The sequence below is a fragment of the Melospiza georgiana genome, chromosome 1 (genome assembly GCF_028018845.1).
Source record: "Melospiza georgiana isolate bMelGeo1 chromosome 1, bMelGeo1.pri, whole genome shotgun sequence".
Taxonomy (NCBI): Eukaryota; Metazoa; Chordata; class Aves; order Passeriformes; family Passerellidae; genus Melospiza; species Melospiza georgiana.
Genome location: NC_080430.1, coordinates 51036137 through 51063183, shown reverse-complemented (window position 1 = coordinate 51063183; position 27047 = coordinate 51036137). Strand labels below are relative to the sequence as shown.

General features: G+C 36.0%; 1 protein-coding gene across 1 annotated transcript in view; it reads left to right on the top strand.

The window, feature by feature from the left end:
- CNTNAP2 (contactin associated protein 2) overlaps nucleotides 1-27047 on the top strand; it is a 1020353-nt gene that overhangs the window by 298214 nt on the left and 695092 nt on the right. The window contains exon 2 of the mRNA XM_058040331.1: nucleotides 16320-16430. Within this exon, the coding sequence (XP_057896314.1) occupies nucleotides 16320-16430 (111 nt within the window). The remainder of the gene's footprint in view (nucleotides 1-16319; nucleotides 16431-27047) is intronic.

The following is a 27047-nucleotide window of genomic DNA, read 5'->3' as shown; positions in this document are numbered from 1 at the left end:
TGAATAGATGATATATCTTTTCTTCTTTGAGATAACTAAGGAACATAGTTGAAGCCTTATTTAATGATCATTTTTCTCTAAATTCTTGCCTGTGGAAAGTTCTAGCAGCCTTTTCTTGTTCTATTTTTCTAATACTCTTTTTAAATCTATTCTTCATAGTACCACATGTGGAAAGTCTAAGCATGAAGATTAATTCATAGGTCTTCATTTATGATTTCTAAGCTTCACATATCACATTATGGGCCTTGAAGTTGAAATTATTTGTAGGAATTTTGGCATAAAAGTCATACCACAATTTCATAGTCTTTGAGCAACCTGTGAAAACAAACTTGAAAATAATTGTAGTCATTTTCATAAATGGATAATATGTATGGATACTGCAGTTATAATTTCACAGAATCAGTGGGCCTTTGTTTATTTATTTCCTGGGTTGATTGTTTCTTTTTTCCTACTTGACTGCAAGCCATCCTAGTGTATCCATGAGATTGGCCATGAAATTCACTGCCGGTTTTACTTAAACGTTTATTGCTAACTTAATTTTTCTGTATAACAGAAGTTGAGGGAAAATTGCAAACTTTTATTTATAACAATGAAAATCAGAATTTTATTGCCCTATTTGAGGTAGTTCCTGTATTTTTCTCAGTAATTTTACTGGTACATACATGCAGCAAGAAAAACACCTATGTCCATGTGCTTCAAAGTGCATTTTATCAGCCAAACTAAAAGAAGATGCATGGATGCTGGAAAAGGCTCATTAATCAAACAGATGTAGTTTCAGTAATTACGAAATCTCCCTATTAAGCAGAAGCACTAAGTCATTAAAATATCCTCACCGGCCTTTTGGCTAAGATCAAGCATAGAATATCGTCTCATTAGGATAATGGATTTCAATAAAATGATATTCCATCATTCTCCATAAGGGAACAAAATGAAACTTTTTGGTTAACTGCAATCACTAAATCATTCATTATATCTTCCTCCAATCTTGTTCATTCATTTATAAGAGAAAATTAATTCTTCACAAACTCAGCCTACTATCCTGGCAAACTGCATTGAGCATAGAAGTTAACTTTGTAAATTAAATTAAGGGTGGCTTAATGAAAGTAATCCAGAAAGTAAAGTGAGCAAAAGTAAAGAAGTATATAATTTTCCTTTTTTTTATGATTGTCTTTTTCAGTTCAGGAAGATATTAATAGATATGAATTCTGTTTCTTTTTAATTTCAGGAGAATTTTTTGAGGAAAATTAGAGGTTCATTGCATAAATTATTTTAATTTTTTCACTGTCTTTTTTTGCTTGAATTTCAGTTATATTATTTTCTATTTGTTTTCAAAACTCTTTGAATTAATTTTTTCTGTTAACTAAAGATCTTAATTATATGCATGTGATTTTGACATATCATTTATGGATTCAGAAGTAGGAGAGAATGAAACAAACTTGAAAAGCACCATTTTACTTGGCATATGATCTTACAAATTTTATTATAGAAGATTTTCCTTATCCTGACTGGCTGTTCTTCATTCATAGCTGAATGAAAGGATTAAAACATTTTGCTTTTTGCTTCAAGCTTTTTGCTGATCTTTACTACTTCTTATCCAGAATTACTCAGTGTAATCTAGTCATCTGTAAAAGAACAAGGTGTGGTGACTTCAGTGCATTGAGTAAGTCATTTGAGGTTTGATGAAAACTTACAAATCCTGTTACAGGCCAACGTGTGAAGACTGTCTTATTGCAAAGCTGCATTATCACTGTGTGTGTGGTGATTGACAGCAAAGTACATTTAAACTTTCCTGCACACCTTTTTAAATGTAGACGTGAAGAGAACTTACATCTGGGCAGTGAGATTTATGCTGTTGCTGCTGATGCATGCATGCCAGGAATGGCAATTTAACAGATGTGGAATAGCATGTGAATTCAGGGTAGCTGCCATGCTTACTATGAAAAGTTCAAATCACAAGTTGCTTGACATAGAAAGGAGTAGCAAATCCTCCAGTTCTGCCATTGGTTTCAGGCATTGGTGCCAGATTTGAGCCCAAGCTCAAATTTGAACTAGTGCTGCCTAGGACAGGCAAGTAAAAATTGTTCCCTGTGAGGTCTTTCCTCTCCTGACAGCTATTTATGCAGCTCTTCTGTGCTTGTTAAAGGGCAAACTGAGCTAAACTCAGGCTTTGTCAGTGTTTTTTGTTTACTGAAAGAACAGCATAATTGGATTTCTTTGGTATCATGTCCCTATTTCTTTCCTAGAGGAGCAATATTGTCTGGATCACAGAATGGTTTGGATTGAAAGAGACTTTAACAATCACCTAGTCCCTACCTCCCATCCACAGGCAGGGATACTTTCCACTAGGATCTCAAGTTTCCTTTCATTGGGGTCCCAAGTGTCTGTGTCAAGGAGAGATGATATCCAGACCTTCACAGGTTTGTTCTGGCTGTGAATAGTGTGCTGAGGACAGGCTGCTACAACTTGAAGCAGAAGGCTTCAAATTTAACTTTGTAGAAATCATGTTACAAATTAATTTAACGTTCTTTAATTCTCCTCAAATAGATCTGTAAAAACCCCAACATTTAGTGCTTTTACACTGCATTTAGTCAATACCACTGGTGTGAATGTCTGTGGTGTCTCTGACAAGCAGCACAGTCAGCTCTCTGGTACCTGATTAGCATCTTGGTGGTTGACCCTGGCCAGCTGCCAGGCATACCCACCTCTCTGGGGAGAAAATAAGATGATGGTTGTGGGTCAAAATAAACACAGAGAGATCACTTGCCTCATAGGCAAAACACATTTGACTTGGGAAAACAAGTTCATTTTATTGCCAGTTAAAATAGACCTCTATTTTATGTTGCAAAGAAATGAAGCCCAACAATGTAAAACGCCTTCCCGCTTACATCAGTGCCTACTTTTTTTCCAGTTTCAACTTCACTCTTTCACCTCTTGACTCAGTAGTGGAGGGGGATGGGAAATGGTGGGGTCATTGTCTTCTCTGCTGCACCTGGTCTTTCTGTTCCCCTGCTCTAGTGTGGGCTCCTCTCCATGGGATGTGGACCCTCCAGAGGAATCTGGGAGCCAGAATCTTCCTGTCCCTCTTCCTGTACTCCCCTTGGGGCTCACAAGGCCATTTCTCACTCTTTTTTGCCTCACTTTGGCCAGTGTTTTGATGGCCACAGAATCAGCAGACCGCTGCCAAACCTGGGCACCTCCAATTGGTATGACTGGAAAGTCCTTCAGGTGATCCTGTCTTGCAGTGTTTGTGTATGAATATGGACTTTCCAGTGTATTTACAGGAGGCATTCTTCACTTTGAACATAATGAGAGTTCATGACCTAGACAAAGGTAGTAAACTGTCATGTTAGGAACTTAATATTCAGATATCTGATTAAAATTGGAGGGAATGGGCTATAATTATTAGACACCTTCATTTTTCACATATGCTAATTTAACAGTGCTGTGTTCCTTTGTTGATGTGTCAAACATGCAGTAATAATAAGGTTGTACCAACAATAATTATCACATTGTCTTGGCCTTAAAAATGCCTCAGCTGTAGCTGAGCATGATAATGAAGATACAATAATAGATGCTGCTGCAGTCAATACTGTTTGCATTTGATAATTAGAAAAACCTAACATCTTATATGTAAAGAATGCTGTGTGAACAGCAGGGTAAGCTGAGTAGCTAAGGCCATTGTAAAACATTTTGGCCTGAATTTCTACAGAACATTAAAATAAGGTAGGTGTGGTTATTTAAATCAGGAAGAGAAACGCAGTATGCACACCATACCTAAAAATATCTCTTATAAAACCCATATATATAGCATCTTTCTAGCCAGCTTTTAAGATTAATTACATTACAATTCTCTTTAATGAATGCTTCTTAATTCAAGAGTTTCTGATGAGACAAAAAAGTACATGGGGTACACTTAAAGGGCCTTAAAAAAAAGGGAGGATGTGAAGCTACCTGGAATTGTAGTAGTTTTACAATGAAAGGGAATTTGTCATATCAGCCCTACTCTTGATTAAGCCCTTTAAAAATTTTTTTTGATGTACAGTATTTCAGAACTGGTTTTCCTACTTTGCAATTTCTTCTCTTCTGTTTCCATCCAAAGCTTTCTTCCTCTTGTCCCAATAATTCACCAGACAAGCACGAGCAAGGCATAAGCTGTATTTTGCTATGGATGGAATTTTTTTGGTTTTTTGAGGATGCTTAGTTACCGAAGATAGGTGAAATTTGCCTGGGGTGATGCAAAGACTGGATGTAGGACAAGTGCAGTACCATCCTTCCACCCTTTCTTTTCACTCTTTTCTAGTATGACAGAACCATTAAGGTCTGAATTATCAACACTGAACAGTACAGGAAGCCTCTGTCCTTTGACTTGAGCTTTGTAATCTGGGTAGAAAGTTTATTTTCAGTTAAGTCGTTCTATGGAAATGTTCATATTGTTTGTTTATTTTATACTGAGCAATACATACACATTTTTGGTTTTTTGTGGGAGGAGGCTGGAAAAAAGCAAAATTCATTTAACTACAAGGTTCTTTATACTATTTAGGAATCTGTTATGTTGTACATTTCCTGTGGTGTTCTTAGGGCAGGGAAACTAAAGACAAAATCCTTTTCTTTCTGTAGCAGTGCTTCAAGAAAGCAGCCAGAAAATTTAAACTAATTTAAACTAATATTTTGGATCTCAAAATATTGAGGTCTTCTGTATCTCTTGTGTTTGCATCTCATCATTTTACTTATTTTGCTTGGGTATTCTGGGAAATACCAGTAGATGTTGTTGTGCCTTTTTGATCGAATATCAGCCTATTGCCAAGACAAAACCCAGAAGCAACTGTGCAATGATTGATTATTATCTATTCCTCTCTTCTGCTCTTTTCAAGCCAAATGATAAAAAATTGTTTGCGAATGTTAGACCTATGACTAGTTTTGATTCCCTAGAACTGAAAGGAAAAGTACAAAATCAGAAGCTGACCACATAGTAACTTGTTTTGTAAAATTGTATCTACAACTGGATCCCACATATAATTTATTAATGACATCTTCTGAAAAAGTCTGAGCTACTCTAAAATTTGGATATGTATTTTCCTGATAAGTTCCATGGCTTATGCACTTGAATCTCACTTAAAGTTGTTTGAATTCTGCATCTGATTTTGATATCGCATCCTATGCTCCTGTTAAGGATTAATAACAGCTGACCCTGGCTTTCTTTGCATTGGAATTTAATTCCTTTTTAAGAAGAACATAGACCTGAAAGACCCCAAATCTGTATCTACTCCCACTGATTTTAAAACCATTATAGATCCTTACCACCCTCTGCAAGATTTTATTGCCTCCTATGAATATTGAACAGCTAGAGTTTGAGCACACCACATTTTCTGGAATTAAAAACTGTCTCATCTCAAAACTGGAGATTGCACTTTTGACTGGTAGTTCCCACTTTAGCTGTCCTATGTTAGAAAATAATTGACTTTTCATTCATACAGATTTTTTAAATGTTTGCAATTTTCTTCTGCTGGCATTAAGTCACTTAGTTTAAACATTGACTTTAATCTCTAGATTTCTAGATTCTAGAAAATTATGAATCCAAGCAGATGGGCAAGGAGTTTGCTTGTGATGCTAGTTGCCCTGACCTGTGTCAGAAACAGGAATCCTATAAATATTTTACATCTGGGAATCAAATAGTCTCGTCTATCCAACTTGCCAGTCTATCAGAAAGAAAAATGTTCTATTCAGCTTCAGATATACAAACTTAGGAAAATCTTCATATCTTTGTTTCATAATGGTGAGATTTTTTTTTTAGTCTCTAGGGAAATAAACAGCAATTCTACCTTTAATTATTAAATGTTAGATGCTTTCAAACCTCAGGGAATATGGTAAAACACATCCACAAAATGTGTGCTTTGAAGCTCCAGTCCTGAACTGATTTGTACCTTGTGCTGTTGCCTGTGTGCTTAAGGATGCTGAACACATTGGAATCAACTTTCAGATTTGTTTTGCCAGCATATGAAAACACTTGTTAGCCTACTCTGACTTACATATCTCTTTTCTTCAAGGTATTAGTGCAAGAAATTCGGGCCTCTAGTGTCAAAATTCACAGCCATGTTCTATAATTGGTTTGAATTTCCTAGTATGTATAACAAGGCTCAGAGAATGCTGTGTCTCACAGGCTAGCTGTACTGCAACTTGCTCTTTTTAATCTGCAATACAGAGAGTTCATAAATCTAAACTATGGTAACATTTTTCTATTATCAAATGGCTCTCGATTTGTTTTGTTGTTGTTCTTATTTTCCTAGCCACAGTTCTAGCCAGGATTTGGGGTCTATAAAAAGCTGCAAAAGATATCAGCATGGTTTGGAAGCTTATCTTCAGGTTTCGTGAAATCATATCATGACCAACATGATTTAAACGCATATGTCATATGTAACATATGCATTACATTAATGCAAGAGTAAGGAAAAAGATCAAAAGTATTTCTTCTTTCACCTGCAAAAATACCTTTTCAGAATACTTTGTTGATGCTTTGGTGAAATCAATATATTATGACAATTTATTTTCTTTGGTAACTTGATACTTCTTCAGAAATGTGGGAAAGAGTACATTTTAACAAAAGAGTTAGCAAAATGGAATCAGAATCCCTCCCATGCACCAGGGACAGGAATTGAGAAAGCACATATTTTAGTCTTAGTTGGAGGTGAAAATCTTCATGGAAGAGGCAGAAAACAAAGTTAGGTCTTATTTGTGTTTTGCACAGAGGAAAAGAATAATCTGTCAGTATAATATGGTTACATTCATATATCACACACCTTTTGGCTTTTGCTTCTCTCATCGCTTCGAATATTAGACAACTGATAAACAGTGGACTAATAGCTTCTGCTATAAATATGACATATCTGTTTTCTCTAGAGGGGATATGAAGGTAAACATCAATGGACAAACATGGAATTAATAATCCTTTTGAATAAAGCCCTGATTTTAAGTGATGTTTGCTTTATGCCGTGCAAGTTACGAGGCAATTCTCTGCTGTGTTTTGCATAACCTGCTAATTTCTATTTTGCTCCTCATCTAACCAAACCAGAATGTGCTTTGCATGCTTAATGGTATTAAATATTTTGTCTGCCTGGTAGGAGCAGTTTGCTCCCTAGCCATTGCAGGGAAAGTGTAGTTTTCTGGTAAGGCCTTTAGACAGGAATCCTCAGCTTTTGCTCTGAGCTGACTTTTTCACAAGACTTTTGTTAAGCCTCTTAACCAATATGTGGGTAGGTAGATAGCCTCATTACAGATTATTAAATATTTCTAACATAATTTTTGGAAATTAATTTATATACATTGTATACACTAAAACATCTATTTTTCTGTACCTGTGATACATTGGTTTGAGAATTAATGTTTGGCTTTCTGTGGAAGAGCTTTTATTGTTGAAGTGTCCAGCAGTTTTAAAGTCACTGTTTGCTTTGATCTTGCTTAAATTAGGTAAAGCCTAGAATAACATCTCTGAATTCAGAACAATTATATTGGTAAAGAGCTGCTAAAAGTAAAGAGATCATCAAAATAAGTAGGACTTTGAGGAAAAAAAGAGCATATTTTGTTTTTGCTAGAGATAAAAGCTTAGAGACAGAAACCTGCTAGACCAATGATGAAAAGTAAAAGCTGTTTAGAAAACATTAGTTGTTACCCACTAGTTTTTAACCATTAGTATTTTATCTCTAGGTTCTAAAAAACAAACAAATTAAATAAGGAAAAGAAAACCCCAAAACACCCACAAAAAAAACCAAAACAACAACTCCCCCCAAAAAACCCAAACAAACAAACCCAGTTTCCATCCATAAACAAAAGACACTAGTTGATATAAAGTTGAATGAGAAGGAACATAGGTGAAGTAATTAATGAAATTAGTCTAATTTAAATGAGATTTAATGAAATAAATTGTGAAGATTTTATTATTTTTCTTTTTCTTGATCTTTTTCATCATTATCGGTCCTTCCGCCTGCAACTCTAAAACTTCACATGACCTGACTCCAGGTTTCTTCATACTTAACTCAGGTATCAGTCTGTAAAAATCACTTTTACCTGTAAAGGCACCTAAGCTGGAGCTTTGTTTGCTGTAAAAACCTTTCAAAATGCTCAGGTGTTTTCAATAGTGAAAAGGTGAAGAACTATATTTGCATGCCAGAAGGTTAATAACTGAAGAAGCACCTGAGGGTTGGGTATGCAAAAATATGGAGATATTCATGAGTTTTACTTTGCATAGAGTTGATAGTCTGCTTTTGTTTATGCACTGAAGACAATTTAATGACAGTCCAAGCATGCAACCAGACTGACAGACTTTCAGTTATTCCAGGTGCCATTGACCTTAGTAGTGGAGATTTTTCTAAATGAGCAAATAAGATGCAGGTTTCTCATACAACTTTGAGTTTCACAGGGTGCAAAACAGTTTATGAATGTGTTCATAAAAGACAAAAGGGTGGGAACATTTGATGAATTCCCAATGGACTGTGGACTCTAAAATAGGCCAGAGGCAATCCAGATGTGCTGTTGCCTTAGAGTGATGTAAAAACTTCCACTATCCACACTCTTCCAACAAAAAACAACCCCAAGGCAAACCACAACCTGCAGCCAGAACCAGCTGCCTAAGTAGTCTTACCGTAGGTAAGAAAGAGCATACTTTTCTAAAATAATTTAAAACTGTATTTTACTAAACAATAAAATAATGCACATATTTAATTCTGATGTGCCATGTTCTTTCTGAATGTAAAATACTAAATGAAATATGCATTTTGGTAAATGAAGAATTTAAAGTTATACTTTTCTGAAAAATTGAAAATTTGGCAAATTTTTGATACAGTTTTCTATTTTTCCTTTGTGTGAAATTGAAATTTTTACAAATTTTAATTTCAGGAGGCTGCTTTGTATACATTTATACTTAAAATGATTCCATACTGAATAATTTAATTAAACAATAAATCCTAATATCTCTGGGTAAGTTCTAAGTCACAGTAATTAATGATGCTAGCTTTAACCTGTTTCTCATTTTCAGTGGTTAAAGACAGAAGCTTGGAGAGTACTGTGGTTTATGTTGGATACCACTTGATGATAGCAATACATCCAGAAATGTCTCATAATAATAGTCATACAGTACATTGCTCATTGATACAATTCTTATGAAATTTTAATTGCCTATATTTCCCAGGTATGTTTTAAAATGCTTATTAAAAATTCCTCAAACTAAGACAGTTTTGTTACCTATTAATAGCCTGGGCCTCATGATGGAACAGGATAGTAGTTTGTAGTAATCAAAATTTGTAGCCATACCATAACCTTTCAGATTAATCAGTCATTGGCTTCTCTAAAAGCTTGTCAATTTTTCAGAAAAAAATTGGTATCAGAAATGAAGTTGAAGTAGAAAGATCCTTTGGAACATCTTTTAAAGTACAGTCTTTGGGCATCCACATGCAGTTTTAGAAATGGTTCTGGTGGTGTGTTCAGTATTGCCCAGAGACAAACTTCTGATTCAGAACCAGAACAAAGAAGGTCTCACTGCCTGTCCACTGTTCTGAGCAAAGTAAGCACCACAAAAAAAAGCATTACCTGAGACTTGTTCCTTTCCTTACAGAGCTCTAAAGAAAGACCTCAAAACATGAACACTTAATGCTTAAGGTTTGTGTGAAGACCACCAAATTAGTGTAACTAATGGCTTTACCTTGGAGGGGGAAAAAGAGCTGCTACATTTTCTTCCTTTCCAGCAGCAGCTAACCTTTTGAGCAGCAATGGATTACCTCTATTGGTGGTATGCAACTTGAAGTGGAATATAAAACATCCCAGGCGATCAATATGAGCTGCTCTAGTCTTTTAGATTGCAGCTGAGCTCGAGCAATACTTGCAGAAAAGCTTCAGGGACACTTGGGCTCATTTGCTCATGAAGTCGAACATGAATTTGACTCCCTAAGAGTCCATCAAGGCTGTTGTGTGAAATGTCAGTCATGTGGAGAATCTGCCGTCCTCTGCAGTATGGAAAATAGATGGGACAGAAGAGGGTAAAAAAATAGAGCTTCTACTCTAGCAGCCATCAACCCTATTTACTATCTATATAAAGAGGCCCAGGAAACTTGGGGAGGAGTAAACTTAGCTTGTTTTCCTAAGAAAGAGAAAAAGCAAGCAGCAGTATGTGGTGGGTTTTCTTTGAATGGTATTCCAACACAATGCAACATGCAAAAGGCAGATTTTTTTTTTTTTTTCTTTTTTTGTTAGAACAACCCCAAATGTACCAAAAGCTTGTACCTTTGGCAAATGTCTGACAGGCAAGTATTTCCTTTCCCCATAAGAGGAGGTTGTCTTTGATAAACTCTTCACTGATTTCTTTCTGCCTTAAGTACTTGAGAGCATGAGGTATGCCCTACCTGGCTTTTTCCAGCCCTTACCTGCATTCCTGTCTCAGGTGATCTGAAGTTTGAATAGAGGCATATCGTACTGGGCAGCAGGGTTGTGCCACAGGGCAAAGGTTGAAATGAAACTTTGACAGCCTGTGCTCAATGACAACCACTTTTAAGATTGGTTTTTAAAGGGGCTGCCATTGATGATGAGCTGCTTTGAAGTACCTCCTGCTTTTTGGCTTGCATCGTTTTAAAAGTTCATTTGAAACAGTGCATAAAATATTCTAGCAGCTTGTGCTTATTTATTCCTACTCTTTGGGGAGACACAGGCTTGTGAATTAAACTTGGTATATTCTAGCATTCATTTTGGGCTATAAAACCTACCTGTGCTTTATGGAACATGAGGCTGTTTTAGAATAATAATACACTGCAATTCAAACCAGCTGCATTAATATTCCTATTGGTTGTCATGGGAGATATGCCAGATCCCATGTGTACTTACCCACGTTTCAGAGTGCCCTTGCAATCCCATGACTGCTTTTCAGAAGTGCTTGGTGGCTGGCTCTTCCTCCTCAGTACACTACAGTAAAATTATGTATTCAAATTGGAGGAGAAAAACGGGTTTAAGCAAACTAGCATTTAGCACACAGTACAAATTAAACCCAGATGACATGATTCTCTCCCAAGCTCCCTAACATTTATCTTGGAATTCATATTTAAAGCAGGAGTCTTTTGCAAGTAAAGATTGAAATTGTTTATAACATTTTTCCCCCCTACATTTGACAAGCATTCTTATATAATTAATGACTTGGATATACTGTCAATAGTTCAGATTTTGTGCTTTGTATTGTAAATTTTCTGTTTGTCTAGTGTAAAAGAAAGCTGATGAGGACTTTTAGTTAGAGAGTCAGGGCTTTGTATATTTCTGGGCTATGACATTTTTTTCAGTGCTAATACACATTGAGTCATCTCTTTCATCTTCTGCTAGTGATTTATTATGTTTTTTTTTTTTAATTCAGAATACAATATTGACATAGCAGTCATTTGCCTTTTTGAATCTAAGTTGTTCAGCTTTTGAGTTCTTCTTTTCTGACATAAACATATGGAGCTTTTTTAGTAAAGTTTTTGTTGGTGGCATGTTTATTTCTTAGATCTATCCTTCAGCAAAATTGTTGTCCTAGATTGCAATTTGATAGGAAATCTTGACTGAAGATTTTAAAACAGGGGGGGTAAATTGTGGATTTGGTGTTTATTTAAAGGCATGTTCCTCCATGCACACTGGAACATATGATGTATAAAGCTTTCTTATTCAAAAGCATACTTTCTAATGAGTTATGGTTATCAGTATCCAAATATTTTTCATTTTTAAAACCAGTTTACACACACAGCTGTATTTTTACTTTGCTGACAAATTCTTTGCAAGAGCTTCTGGGAGACCTTCTGATGCAGCTCCAGATTATTCATAAAAACTACCTGTAACTATAAATGTATATTGTTCCCATTTCTTAGCATTTTTAGATAGTTTGTATGCATTCCAACCTACTGCTAGATACAAATGTCAAGAAGACACAAATGAACTGAAGATTGTTTTTTTTCATCTACTCGGACTACTTTGATAAGATATGTCAGCAACTTTACGGGTGACCTGTTTATTGATCAGGAAGCTTTTGAACAGACTTCTGTGAAGTGAAGCATCAAGGTATTTTACTCTGCTTTGCCCATCAAAAATCATTGAAGTGACTGCTATAGTGAGGATAAACTTTAATAACCTATGGGGTTGATAAGAGAGTTTGTGTGTGTATGGTCTACTTTGTGCTGCAGTCAACAGCTGTCCCTTCAAATACTGTGGCCCCTATTCCCCAAATAGTTCATAGACTAGTAAGTGGGAATTAAAGCAATTGAAGGCAAAATAGGCCCTTTTTTAGTTTATCCAGAATGGTAGGTAGGATATAAAAATAAGCTGTGAATAGACTGTAAAACAGGAAAGAATGGGCAGATATATTTTCTTTGTTTTGTTGGCTGTAACCACCAGAAATACGACAGGCTGCAGTGGTTAGGGCAAGAGAGCCATCTCATCTGTTATCTGGTTTCCAATAGCCAGGAGCCTGAGAAAACATGTAAGAACAGAGCAAGTGCACAGCATGATCTTTATTAGGTCGTGAGGAATTTGAAGATTGGGGATTGCTGATGTTTCTCATTTGTGTTTAATGGTATTAGGTCGCCTCCATTCCATTGCTCTAATTGTTATGATCTTAAGAAGAGTTGTTTTTGATGGATATATACTTGTTATTTCCTTCTGAATAGGGAAGTCAGAGTAGCAAATATCATCATTCCTATGACAAAGTTATCAGTTCTCTTGATCCAAACAGAATAGAGTGGAGTGGAAGTGTCTTTTTGCTTTAGAAAGTTAACATTTAAATGGACCTGAGCTGCCTTGGCCGTTAATATATCACTGAGATAAATGGTATGGAGGAGAGTTTATTCCTTTGCTGCAGCAATGCTGGCAGGAGAGTGTGCTCTGTAATTGATTAACAGGGCACAGTGCATTGACTTATATGGGGAAGGCTATTATATCTCAGTAACAGGAAGGTATATATGATTCTGCTAAGTAAAAAATTGAATTCTGCAGGAAGTAACTAAAACTGCTGGAAGAACAAAAGGTTCCCAAGGCTTGGGGTGTTTTTCTCTCTTAAATCTGTGGTAAAACAGTATTTCATATTCTGGTGGAAATTTAAATAGTGCAGTATATTTAGTGAAACTTTCATACAGGATTAGAAATATTAGTTTGTGTAAGCAGTCTTTTAACTTTTATTCTGTTGGACCTAAAGTTGGGAGTGAATGATGAGATGCAATAACTTTTTAAAGTCTATTAATTTGAAATATAGTCCTTCCCTGTAATTCATACACATTTATGGTGAATTTCACATATTTTAAAACCTAAATGAGCAGGCAGATTGAGAGGTTTGGTTTTTTAGAACAATGAGAAAGTGAGGGGTTTTTTCTTATTACTTGGTATGTCTAAATAGACATTGGAGAGGATTACTGTTCTACACAACAATGAAGGCAAATAGTATCAACTCAGGGTTTTTTCCTAGCCCCCACCACAGTATTGATGATTACAATCAAATTAATAAATCAGAAGGCTCAGATTAAATATTTCAGAAACACACATACATCACATGAAGCATATTCATGACTGGCTGTAAAAATTGTGACCACAGTGGCAAATAGAGGAATGCCTCCTCTATTTTTTTTTTTTTACGAAGTCATGCTTCTCTGTCTTATTCTTTTGAATCTAAGAGTATGAGTTAGTGAAACAGAGATAAGGCAGACTTTCAATGATTTAGAAACTAGTATTCATTCCAAACAAATTTCCCATATTTTCTTGTGTGCTGTCAAATTAAAAGGAGGGTGTTTTCTTGATAGCTACTGGAACCAGTAAAAGCTCTGAAGTTCGGATGAATTTCTATTGTTGAGAGAGGCTTTTTTCATCTGTCATGTTTTTTCTGAGCCCAGTGTTAAAAATCTGACTTTACTTCTGTTGAGAAATTAAGAGTTTGCCAATATTTTTAAAAGAACTTTTTAAATATTTGTTTTAACATAAATCTTTTATTTCACAATTTTTTAGACTATGGTAAGCAGAGCCTCCCATTATATTAGTAATAAATCAAATTGCATAAGTTGAACACAATTTTTGTAACTAAGTTTTTACCATTTTTCCAAGAAGATGCAGGTTTTTCTTCCCACCCCAGTTTCAAGCCACGGGTGGCAGAAAATTGTAGAAACCTAACAATTTACTTTGCAAAATATATTTAAAACCCCTCAGGAAACAGAACAAAGGTACATGTTTAATCTTAGCTTTCATTACTGATGAGAACATGTTTGTTTTTTTTTCCCTTAAGGGTAAATATCATGTAATATAAGCAAATGAAAATTATATAAAAAGATTGTGTTATGAACTTTTAAAACCTTCTGATTGTGTGGTTTTTTCTTTTAAATATTTCCTTCAGCTTTTACCTAGACAACAGGATTAATGGCAAATGCCTTCAATTACCTTCTAGCTAGGTAGCAGAGAAAAAGAAGTGTCAGCACAAGCAGTTTGCAAGCTGCAAAGCTATCATGATCTACAGAAACTAAACCAATAGATTAAAAAAAATGCTTGAGAAAAACTTTGTCAAATAGTTCTGCATTTATATGATTATGGCACTTAGGACAAAAGTTGGCAATTGTGGCAGTCTGCTGCTCACTCCTCTCCTTAGCTCTAACCTTGTACCACTTTGGCTGAGACAAAAGCAGCCTGGCACCCAGAACGTGAAAGCACAGGTGTGTGCAGTGTGTGTGCAGCCCTGGTGAGCTGCTGCAGGGGTGGGCTGTGAGGAGCCCCTGGCTGCAGGTTTCTGACCAAATGTGCTGCTCTGCTGCAGCCAGAGCAGAGCGAGGAGGAAATCGATCCTTCTGCTTTGTGGTATAAACAGTAATGTTTCAAACCATTAATCTTGCCTTGTCAAAATTCCATCATTAAATACTAGGGTAGTGAACTTGAAAGTCATTGGAATTATCCTTTATTTCAGTTCAAAGCAGCTGCCCTTTACTCTTGCTTGTGTGGATTTTTTTCCCTTAATGTTTGTTAACATGGACATTTGTGAAGGACACTTATTTTCTTTTTAAATGTCAAGATACTGATTCCTGAATGAATGTTCTTTTGTATTTCTGCACTTCAGTTTCTATTCCTGTGAAAGTAATTTTATTTTTCACTACATGAGACTGCATGTTTTAGGAGAATTGCATTATATATTACTTGATTCACTCAGAATCCTCTTTTTTTCCCTCCTAGAGTTCTTTAGAAGGTAGGATTAATTTCATCTCCATGTGTGATCCAGTCTGATCAAACAACTGGTTTTTAATTGTACCAAAACTAGGTGTTGTGGCTGAGCATTAAATATGCTGCTTATGCATATTTAGACCTATTGTAGACCACATATGGTGACCTAATGCTTTATAGGTACATAAATTGAAGGTATTTCCACTTGCATCAGAGACTGTACTGCAGTGCATGTTTTTAAAAAGATTAGTTAGGCTTTCTGGTGTAGGATTAGGCTTTTTTTAGTTTTACTTGTGATATAAATGAGTAATTTAAGTTACACATTTCTCCCATCTGTTGAAACTTCCACAAAAAACTCACAAAAGGCAGTACATTAATTATTTGAAAAATCCTAAGCCATTTCTCTTCATTCTAATTTATATAATACAAAAGAAGGAGATTTGACTTACAACTTTTTCTTCATTAGGAAGGCTACAATACTGATTCTGATTTTTTTCCATTTTAGATGCCAATACCAAGTTCATCTTCTTTATAGCGGGGTAAAATGGAAGTACTCAAATGAATGATAGAGATTAGCTAGTATAGTTTTTTTTTCAGTGAATCTGTTGTATCTGATAATTCATAAGCATTCATTAATGTTCCCTAATTTATTTGCTTTTTTTAATATTAGATTTATCAGCACTTCTATTACAGAAATGAAAATGTGTATCTTATTTAGTTCTTAGAAAGCTGTCATGATAATACTTTTCTTTAGCACTAGATTTCTGTCACCAAAACATCCCAGATATTTCATGGTAGGCTTTTTTGTTCAACTGCTGTATCTCCAAGGATGGTGATGGCTTATGGTTAGATATTACCATTATCTCATTTTCTCAGTGGTTGAAATCTTTATTTTCTCATGTCAATGTATGTGTTTGTGGTTTGTTGTGGGTTTTCTTGTGGTTTTGAGGTGAGTTTTTGTTTGGTTTGTGGTTGTAGGGGATTTTTTGTTGAAAAGCTGTGATGTAGCTACATGCGTTCCACATATACAAAAATAAAAAGGATGTGTTACCACCCAGAGGGAAAATAAAGGGCACACTGTCACTTAGTACACATGAATAATTAAAAGCATAAAGTGAATCTGTTTCCTTGTGTTTCAGAAAAGTGTGATGAACCTCTGGTCTCAGCATTACCACATTCCTCCTTCAGCAGTTCATCATCCATGACGAGCAGCTATGTGCCAGGGTACGCCAAGTTAAACAAGCGAGGAGGTAAGGGACGTTCTCAACATTAATGTTTGGATATTTCAAAAAGTGATGAATTATGTTTTTAATGCAAAAATGTGTTTTATGTGGAATGCTATTGCTTACTCTTGTTTGAACAGACTGTCTTTATGAACTGAATTCATTTCTCTTTCATTATATGGGAGACTAATTTCACTGCAGGGAGAAGGGCACTGCCAGTAATGTGTAGCAGCATGGGCCACATGCCTGATGTCAATGGGCTCATACAGTACAGCTGCATCATTGACTTCACATAAAAGGGTTTGGGTACCACTGGGTATCACATAAAGGTGGCTGGGCACCTCTCTGCTTTGGGTACTTGCAAGGTCATGGTTGGAGCAAAAATAAACAGCTTTGATGTGACTTGTTGATGTAACTTGTTCCCACCTCAGCAATGGCTGCTGTCATTCAGGCTTTTTTCTATCACCACAGGGACTTTGGCTTTTGCATATATATCTGTCATGCAATGAGTGTCTGTAATATTTCTCTGTTCAGACTTAGTGGTTGGAAGAACAGTGGTGCATAAATTCCATGGCCTACCTGGTTTAATGACACTGAGGCACCATCCCCTGTCCACAAAGAGTGCTGGTAGCACTGCCAGCTCTGCCAGTTGTCTGGAGGACATCGTGTAGGAAGGAGTGAGCTGGGTCTAATGTCAATCCAGGAAGCATAATCTGTAATTGGGGAAGATTATAGGGTAGGTCCAGGCATAGATATTCCTATGATGTGGCTCAGGTAGTGCCTGGAGGCTGAAATGGGATGCCCAGGCTCACTGGCAGGGTGAGTGGGTTCTCCACTGAGTAATGAAATTATGACCCGTTGGTACTCTCAGAGCCCTGACACTGTTCTTGGTTTACTGGTCTACAACTGTTCTTTGATCTCTTTATTTCCTTCTTTGTTTTTTTTTGTTTTGTTTTGTTTTTTTGTTTGTTTGTTTTTTGGGTTTTTGGGAGTTTTGTTTGTTTGTTTGTGTGTTTGGTTTTTTCTTTGCTCTCTAAAATCAGCTTTGGCCAGGGCCCAGAGTTACTTTCTTTTAACAACTAGCAATTGACACAGTGAGTTACTTATAGTCCTGATTCCTCTGATGTCAGCCTGTTCCTGTACATTTAATACCTCTGCTGTCATCCCATGGTTGCAGTCCTCTACCCTACATTTTTAAAAATATCAGTTCATTCTCTGCAGAATAGTTATGATAGGTATGGAAATATATCAGAATTGTTATACTGGTAAACCCTAGCCTGTGCAATCACGCAGATAAGTTAAATTTAAAACAGATCAGGTTATGTTACTGGTTGTTAAAAAACTGCTATTGCAAGAGAGCTAAACAGAAGCCAAAGACCAGCTTAGAGAAAATATGACTGATGAACTCTAGTGCTACAGGCCTGCAGATCTGATGCAAAGACTGTGGCCAGACAGGAGCATTGGCAATTGCTTTGGTTTTAGGCCTGCAGACCAGTAGATAACATGGTTTGTTGCTTCTGAATGAGAATAAATGTTGTTTTATGCTGGTCCCAGGCTTTTATTTCAGTGCTCCATGCATTTTGGTACATGCATTTTGCAGTCCTGAGGATTTCTGTGGCAATGTGTTTAGATCTGTGTTTTGGTAGACTGTCAGGTCCCTTCAGTTGTGTCTTTAAGTATTTATCAGATTAAAGGAGTGGAGCTTCAATTCTAAAATACTGCTCATTGTTTAGGTTGAATTCTGTTATGTGATTATAGTTATATCTCTTTCCTGATCTAAGTTTAAAAAAAGCCACTAGAACCACTTTAATAAAACACAACTTAACATCAGCTTTGCTGGGCAAATCTTCCTTTGTTTTTAGATGAGTATTTCTCCTTTCAGTTTACAAGACTACTTATTCTGTTCTAAGTGAAAGGCAGATTGACATTTGCAATTTAATTTTTTCTTTTAATTATATTTACCTTTCCCTTTCTTACCCTTAAGATCAGTACAGTGCAGTTTCTTTTAATGACGTTTCTTTACAGATATGGATTAGTGTTGTCATTAATCAAACATTGGCTTTATTTCCTCATTGGAAATTTAGTTGCACCTCTTTCTTAAATAGCAGTTTCATCTCTGTGTAAATAGCAACCTTCCTAGATTGTTATCCATCTTTTAGTATCTATGGAGCATAGCACAAATACTTTTCAAAACTGAGGCTCTATGTACATGAACAAATATCTTTTTTTCCAATCCTAGTGGCAGTAAAAGTACTGCAGAATTCAGGAGCATGATTAACACAGGAACTTGTCTGTCTGTGTTTATGCTTTTGCAAGTGATGGAAAATAGCTCAGTTTTAATACTGAGCTATTTTACAACTTCATGAAATTACAGATATTGCTAATCAAACCAGTAATAAGTGAATCCAATTTTTTTTTTCTCTCCAAGGAGTCATTATCAGCTAATAGATTCCCAAATCAAATGTGCTATTTAAACCACACTATGCTCAAGTCATTAAATGGAAAGAACCCCCCCCCCCCTAGCCCCCAGACCCCTTAAATTAAAGAAATGCACATTGGAAAATTCTACTCTCCAACCCAATTATTTTTCTTTCCTGTATTCATGGCACTTTACTCCAGAATGGCAAAACACTTTATTTGAATAGATGGGATATTTTATTCCATTGATTAAGGCACTGATTCCCTGAACAGCCACATCATGTTATTAAGGAGGCTGGAGTTGTCACAGTGGTTCAGTTTCCTGCTATAAACGTTGCAATTGGAAGGATGCATGCCAGAAAGAATTTAATATTTTCAGCGTTTCTAGGAGGCTTCAAAGGCAGAAACATCCATGAATTTACTCTAATGTTTGAAAACACTTCATTTACAAATCCTGTAACTAGTGATTTAGGCAAATAAAATTAAGTATTTGTGGAATAGCATTGATCTGGGAGCTGCCAGGGTGGGTTTCTGTGTCAGTTTGTGAAAATATTTGGCATTTTCCACCTCTCTCTACTTAGACCCCTGTAAGACTTCAGCGACTTGTGGGTTAGTATCTATACTTATTTCAAATGAAGTGCAGATTTTATGGACAGAAATTTGATTAGAAATGTTAAAATACTCTCCAAATCAATTTACTTAGTGGTCCTTCTGCATTGCTGCTTGTTCCTGTTCTGAATCTTATTTCTTGTTAAACAAGGAGAAGTATGCTGTGTTTTCTTGAGGTGGGGGTGGGGTGGAAAAGGTTATTTTTCATTATAGGAAAAAATGCTGATTGTAGAAACAAATATTTAGTGGTTACCTACAGGTCTGTCAGTGTCTTGCAAATTTATACCTATACATATTAAATTTTCCTTGTTCCCACAATTTCCATGTCAGTGAGTAAGAATCTTTGGTTTATATAATCATTACAACTGTGAATCTGTATTTCTTTTACCACAAAGAGCCAAAAACCGGGGGGAACAATGCAAGTGTGCGTTTTATACCAGCTGTCTCATTCAAGGACCCCCAAAGTCTGTCTCATGGTGTCCCATCCTTCTTTTGCTTTCCTGGGTGCTTTTAGTCATAGCAGCTGGTAAAAGCAACCTAAATAGTTTCATTTTATTATCATGGAAAGAGGTAGGGAAAATGTAGACAAATTTGTTGCTTTTCTTTGTGAGCAACTATACTACTACTAGATATGCTACTACTTATCAACAGATTTAACTGGAGTTAATGCTGGATAAAGCAAGTGCTGCTATTCCCATCAGGCCTGCTAAGATAAGGGGGTGAAGATCCTTTGAAATTCAGCTGTGACAAAATTTCTGTGGAGTGAGAAGGATGCAATGAATTTCGTAGTGAATGTAGGTTTGGCTTATGGTGGCTCCTGAGTTATGTCAAAGGCTTATAAGCAAAGACTTATACTTAAGAATTTAAACAGTACTGAATTAGCAACTGTTCAGACAAATCTGGATGTAGTCAGTTTCTATCAAATTATCCTTTTGATAGTAAGATAATATTTAATTTTAAACAACTAAGTCTTAGTGCTCTGTATCATAGTGTTGGCATATTTTTCGTTTGAATTTTAAAGTTATCTGCTGTGCTGTTTAGTGCTAGTATAACAAAGGTACAAATTATTTTTGACATGTCTGTAACTTATGTGAGGGGAACGGCTTTTCTTTTTTTTGTGTCTGTCACTATCATTTTAATCTATATATATATATATGCAAACATTGGGAAATATTTTAATGCTATAAAATCCTAAAACTTTTTGCTTTGAATGGATTTCTTAAGAAAAATAATTTTGAGTTTTCTGTCAATTATTAGCTCAAATTCTCCTCCTGTGTAAACCAAGCAATTCCAAGTATGTTAAAGGATTCAGTGTGCAATTTGGAGAATATGGGGATGTGTTAACTTTGAAAAAAATTAATTCTACTTTCTAAAATGACTGATACTGGAGTCAACCCAATTGGCACATAAATAAATGCCATTAAGTCATTGACAGATCAAATTTTAACTGGAATCTAGTTAGTAGGCTACCTAAAAAGATTACAGGTCCTTCCATTTCTGTCATACTTCATCTCCCACAAAAGTCTGAATTGCTGCCAGCTTAGTAGCTAAAGTGGCAGCAGAGAATAGGAGAGCTTTCAATAAGTTCATTCTACAGCTTTTTAATATCCATCCTCAGTAACTTTTTCATATGTGATGTCAAGGTGAAAAGGTCTAACATCTTTTGACCTGCCATCAATAGGATCAAGGGACTGCATCTCATCATAAGAAGGATTCTTAGCACATGTTTGATATAATGTATTCTCAATCTTCCTTTTAATGATTCCCAAGCTGTTGGACCCTATACTTCTCACTAGTACAAGAATTAATGCTGCCTATCACATACCATTTTAATTCAGGGAAGAAACTCTACATTATTTCAACATAATGTAATGTTATATAATATAATATAATTGGAAGCTGCTTGAAACTGAGTAGAGTCTCAGAACTTCAGAAGTAATCCCAGCAGACAGTGAAAGTATGAAGGTCATAATGAATTTCTGGATATGTGGAAATTATCTTTTGCACAGTGGAATAAAAAAGAGGAAATTTGGTACCCAGGGGTTCTGTTTTAAGTCCAGTATTAGCAGGGAATCTGATGCTACCAATGAAATTGATAACATAAAATGAAAGGAAGTATCTGTAGAGCAGTTGATGTTCAAAAAGCAGTCTTTCTAGCACCATTGTGTAACTTGTATCTAAGCTTTCAGGTTACCTTTTAATCAGTGTGCTGACCTTGGCCTGTTACCATAGTTATTAATGTGACTATAAAACAAGCATCAAAATTTTTAAGTGTTGGCATAGCTGTAATTGTGACAAGGTTGTTTGTTTTTTTTTTTTTTTTTCTCAATGGAGTCTTAAATTCTGCCTTCTGTGTGGAAGATGCAAGAATTTATCTATAATGGGATATGGCTCTTTTATTCCCCAGATTGTTTCCAGTAAGTCAATCAGATCTATGGCAATGGTTCTACTAAAATAAATTTTAAAATGCTTGCCTTTGAAGGATTCTAGGGACACTTAGTCTAGGCTCTTTTTACGTTCACTTTTAAAGTCTCCAATACTGTAATGAATATCACAACTTCTCCAATTCCTTATTATTATTGTATAATGGAATACGAGTAGGATTTTATGTAATTTTCCTTCTGGCATAGTGAAAGTGGAAGGGCAGTTAGCATCAGCCTGGATTGTGTAAGCAGTCTGGGCTTTTACCTTCACAGGACTTGCCAAGAATTTATTTTGGATATGAATCTTAAAGTAAGGAGGTTCTCCCTCTGAGCTAACATTTGTCCAAATGAACAGTTAGCGTGGACACTGTAGAGCAACACCTTAAATACTGCAATCTCAGTGTGTTGACAGCAACAACTTTTAGCTGGTTAAGAATACCCTTACACAACACAACTCATTGTATTTTGACTAAAACCCACTTAGGAAAAAGTTATGGAGTTGGCAGGGGTTTGGAAGTTTTCACTGTGCAGGTTGGAGCATATGTTGTCTTTTGCAAGTAGACAAGATCCTGAGAGTAATGAACAGAGGTAGCATAAGAGAACTGGTAAAATCATGGGAGTAGCTTTTGTATATCTGTAAGAGAGCTCTTGCTGAGCTAAATCACTAAAATATGGTTACCTTTTTAAAAGTAAATGAACTGCAATTCTCTTTCTGTAAATATGTGCTTTAGAGAAACACAAGTTTTACAGTCCACTTCAGTATGTTTGCTAAAACCATCTCATGGACAGTGTAGATCAAACTAGGTTTTCAGAATTCAGGACAAAGTGATAGCCCTTATTTATGAAATAATTTATTATCCAGTTAAAAATATGGAAAGTTACTTATGGTTGAAAAGGATAAGCCTCTATCAGTTCACTTATAAATAGACCCCAAAAAGCGTGTTTGTCTGGGCTATAGCATTAGTTGTGTTGCACACAGTATAAACAATATTTCTGGAATGCTTTAGAGAGAATACAAGCAATTGATGTGTTTTATTGGGGGAGGTCTCTGTGTGGGTTGAGGGTTTTTAGGTTTTGGTTTTGTTTGTGTTTTTAAATTTTTTAAAATTCATTACAAGACATAACTCCTTTAGGAGCACTATTACCTGTGAGAGGAAATTAAAACCTTTTCATTTTATTAGTGGCATGTCCTTTTGATATTACTCATAATAAATTTTTTGTGTAGCATTAACTTCCATCTCTGGGCTTGTTTGTTTTTTGTTTTTTTCTTTTAAAATTGACAAAGAATTTGTGTTCAGCTCATTTGCATCAAAAAAAGATGTAAAATTTTCTGTCTTTATCTGCTTCACATCCTACCTTATAGTCAGTTTTATTTATTCTTCACCTTTAACTAAACAGTTATGCACCCCACTTTGATTTGTAATGTGACCCTCAACCCACCTCAGCTCCACAAACACTTATATCCCCCTTTTGAAGGCGACTGTGATTGCCACTTGGTTGATGTCAGAAGTTGTTTTCTGTGCTTTAACAATCTGGCCTAATGGAATATTTTTCACAAATACCTATTAGATGTAGAAATAGTTCTTAAAAAAGACAAAAATATTTGCACTAGCTCTGAAAAAACATTAAAATATTTATGGCAAGAAAATAGCGAATTTTGTGAAGGTGCAGGAAAAAGAAGCATCACAAAGAGGAAAGAAAAGTACCAGTGTATATCCAGGACAGACTCCTGTGTTGAAAAAATGAGTTTAGAAAGGAAAGACATCAGCCTTTTAATTCCAAACCCAATCCAAGAAACAAAGTCTATAGAGAGTGAAGCTCAAGTAATTGCATTAAAAAAGGCATCATTAGCTTATGTTAATTTGCCATAGCCCAATGAATACAGAAAGCATGACAGTTTTTTCCAGTTCATAACTAATTTGTTAATTAAAGTGTTCAGAATACCTAATTGGCTTATTTCATACATGTGTAGATGGAGAGGAGGGAAAAAAATAACTCTGTGCTCTCCAATTCTATAATTTTTTTCTTACAGCGATCATTTGCAGAGGTAGCAGTTCCAAGCCCAGCAGATAAGGCAAATGGGCAGCTTCCTCAGGGAACAGGGATGGGGACAGCAGATCACCCTGGCTTTACCGAGCAGCTAGCTTTTTTCAGGAAAAAAATCAGCTTATTTCATTGTTTCTGATGTTAATGGGCAGCTGGGCTTGGCAGAAAGGTGGCTGTGCTGGTGGCAGAGAGGGGGCAGCCTCACAGAGAAGCCAGACTGAATCCATTTATACAAATATCATTTTCCCATATCCTTAGAGTACCAGTGCTGCTCTGGATGTTTATCCCCAGAGTAGCCAAATTCTGAGCTTTCAACTACTTTGAGAGTTTAATTTGACAGTTTCTCCAACAGCATTGGTACATTAAGTAAATACTTCAGAAATTTCTTTTGGTGTTCTTACTGGCTTCATCTTGAAAATGCAGACCTGGTTAGCTCTCCCGCTCTGCTCAGAATACTGCCATGGTTTAAACCAAGCTGGAAATCAAACTTGAAAAAGAGGTTTTGGGGAGACCCTATAGCAACCTTCCAGTACCTGAAGGGAGCCTACAAGAAAGGCAGAGAGGGACTTTTTACAAGAGTACAAAATGACAGAACAGAGGGGAAATGTCTCTAAACTGAAAGAAGGGATGTTTATATTGCATATTAAAGAAAAATTTTTTACTGTGAAGGTGGTGAGAGATTGGAACAAGTTGCCCAGAGAAGTTGCAAATGCCCCATCCCCAAAGTGTGTAAGGCTAGGTTGGATGGAGCACTGAGCAGTGAAAGGAGTCCCTGAACATGACAGGAAGCTTGGGAACTCTATGATCTTTAAGATCCCTTCTAATCCAAACTATTCTATGATTCTATACAGAATTAAAATGATTACTTAATAAAAATGGAGATGTGTCTGAAAAATACATGATAATGCCATATTAGAGTTTAGCTAGATGCCCCCTGAAACCAATGCCTCATAAGGAACTTGTCTGCACCAGAGTTGGCACATGGAACAAGCAAGCTGGAAAACTTCATGTTCCTCAAACATTGGGGCTGCTTTGCTTGCACAGAACAGTGGGAACATGCAGAACTAAAAAACCCCAAAATCTCAATATAGGAGAACTTGGCCAACCTCTTTTGACAGAGAGATATACTTAAAAGCAGCAGAGACTGAGTTTAAATATCCTAGACTTGGTTTTATCTGCAAATACTTCAGAGTTATATGCAGAGCTGTGTGAGTAGAGAGCTCTGGAATTAAGGCAAAGATGTGTGGGGAGTGTACAGAAGATGCACTGTCAGCTTTTCCCAAGGTCAGTGTCTCCTGCCAGATGCTTACGAGTGTTTCATCCTCTCCTGCACACCAAACACAGGTTTGCCTTACACAGATGGGTGTAGTGCAACTGATAGATTGCTGCTCTGACCATTTGAGCCCGAGCATTGCCTTTCCCAAATAAGTCATAAACAAGCATAAATGCTGGTAGAAGTGGGAGCTATTTGGCTACCATTATAACCTCCCACTACAGTTATATGCTGAAGGAGAGAAAAGAAATAATGTGATAAAATGAGGCTATTTGTTGCAGGATGGGAGAGCGCAGCTATTATTCATGTTTCAGCTTTCACAATGGGATTATTCACAAGAAAATCTGAGCTACACAGTCAGAGATGGAACATTAATACTTGTTTTCCTGTATGTAAGTTACTATATAAGTCACAAAAAATATCTCAGGATCGGGAAGAGTCTGACTTAGCATCCAATCTCATGACATAGATGTCCTGGTGGTTTCTCTTTGTTTTTTCTCACTTATAATTGTGCCAGCATAACTAAATAATTTCTTAATTACATCAACATTTAGTTGATATATTTGTAGTGTTATAGTCACCTGATCACAATCACAAAATCAACTAGGTTTCAGAAGTCCTTTGATGTCATCATGTCCAACCTATGACCCAGCACTACCTTGTCAACTAGAGCATGGTACTAAGAGCCACATCCAGTCTTAAACACCACATAGACATAGATATAACTATAGATAAAATAAAGTTATACTTTCTGTGCTGTTCTCTGCATGAAGATTTGTTGTGCTGGAGTTCAACTAAGGACCAAGCAATGCTGAGAAAAAAATGTTCAGAGCGATTTATCCCTTTCCTCCTGCTATTGCACTGGCTTTTGTCTTCTGAAATAATCCATTTTTGGCTCTACTATATAGCTCACATAGGAAAATATTGTTCTACATTGAACATCTTTGGGGGTTTGTCAGCCAGCTAAGAAATAAATGAATATCAGCAATGAACTAATTTCTTTCAGAGCTCTAAACTTTTCTGACTGCTTCTAGGACAGATTTTTATTTCATTTAGGACAGACATATGTTCTTTATTACGAAATTTGTTTGAATGGTCAATTTTCCAAGTGACTCAGTGTTAGATAAATTGTCTCTGCTGTGAATCATGGGTCTGTATAATGTGATAAGCAATGGGGAAAAAGAATTAAAAGCTAGCTTGCTTGAAATCTGCTTTTTGAAAAGTTGTCTTTTAGATGTCTTTGCTTTTCAGTATTGACTACCCTCAAATTTAGCATTCCTACTGGGCTTTTAGAATCTCAACTCCCAGCGAGCTAATTTTGCTTTAGTTAAGAAAGTTGTCAGAAATTATTTGATTTTTGTAAGGATCAAAGGGTCCTCTGGTATTTAAAAATAGGCACTTGATCATGTCTATAATTACATAATATTTATAGATCAGGAATAAGTTAACTTATAGGTATCCCTGTCTTCCTTGTTTTTGCTAGTATAGACTGGATGATGTTATGATGACTCAGTTTTGAAGGAATAATCAGTTTATTTATCTTTTTACCACATTACTCAATGTGGTAAAAAGATAAGTAAACAGAATTATTACTTCGTGAAACAAGACAGTGTGCTTTAGCTGAGGTGGAGAGCTTGGATATTGCGCAGTGCTGTATTGAGACAACTTCAGCTGACATTCTGCAGAATGTAGAACATGTTAGAAACTGGATTTTTCCTTTAATAAACAAGTCAAAATGTTTGATATATAGAGTGGGAGATGGTACTTGAACTACTTTGCTTTCTTCAGTATCAAGAAGTTGTTTCTACAGTAGAGAATAAAATTCCCAACAAAAGCCAGTGCTGGAATATTTGTTTTGCTGACTGTAGAAGCCGG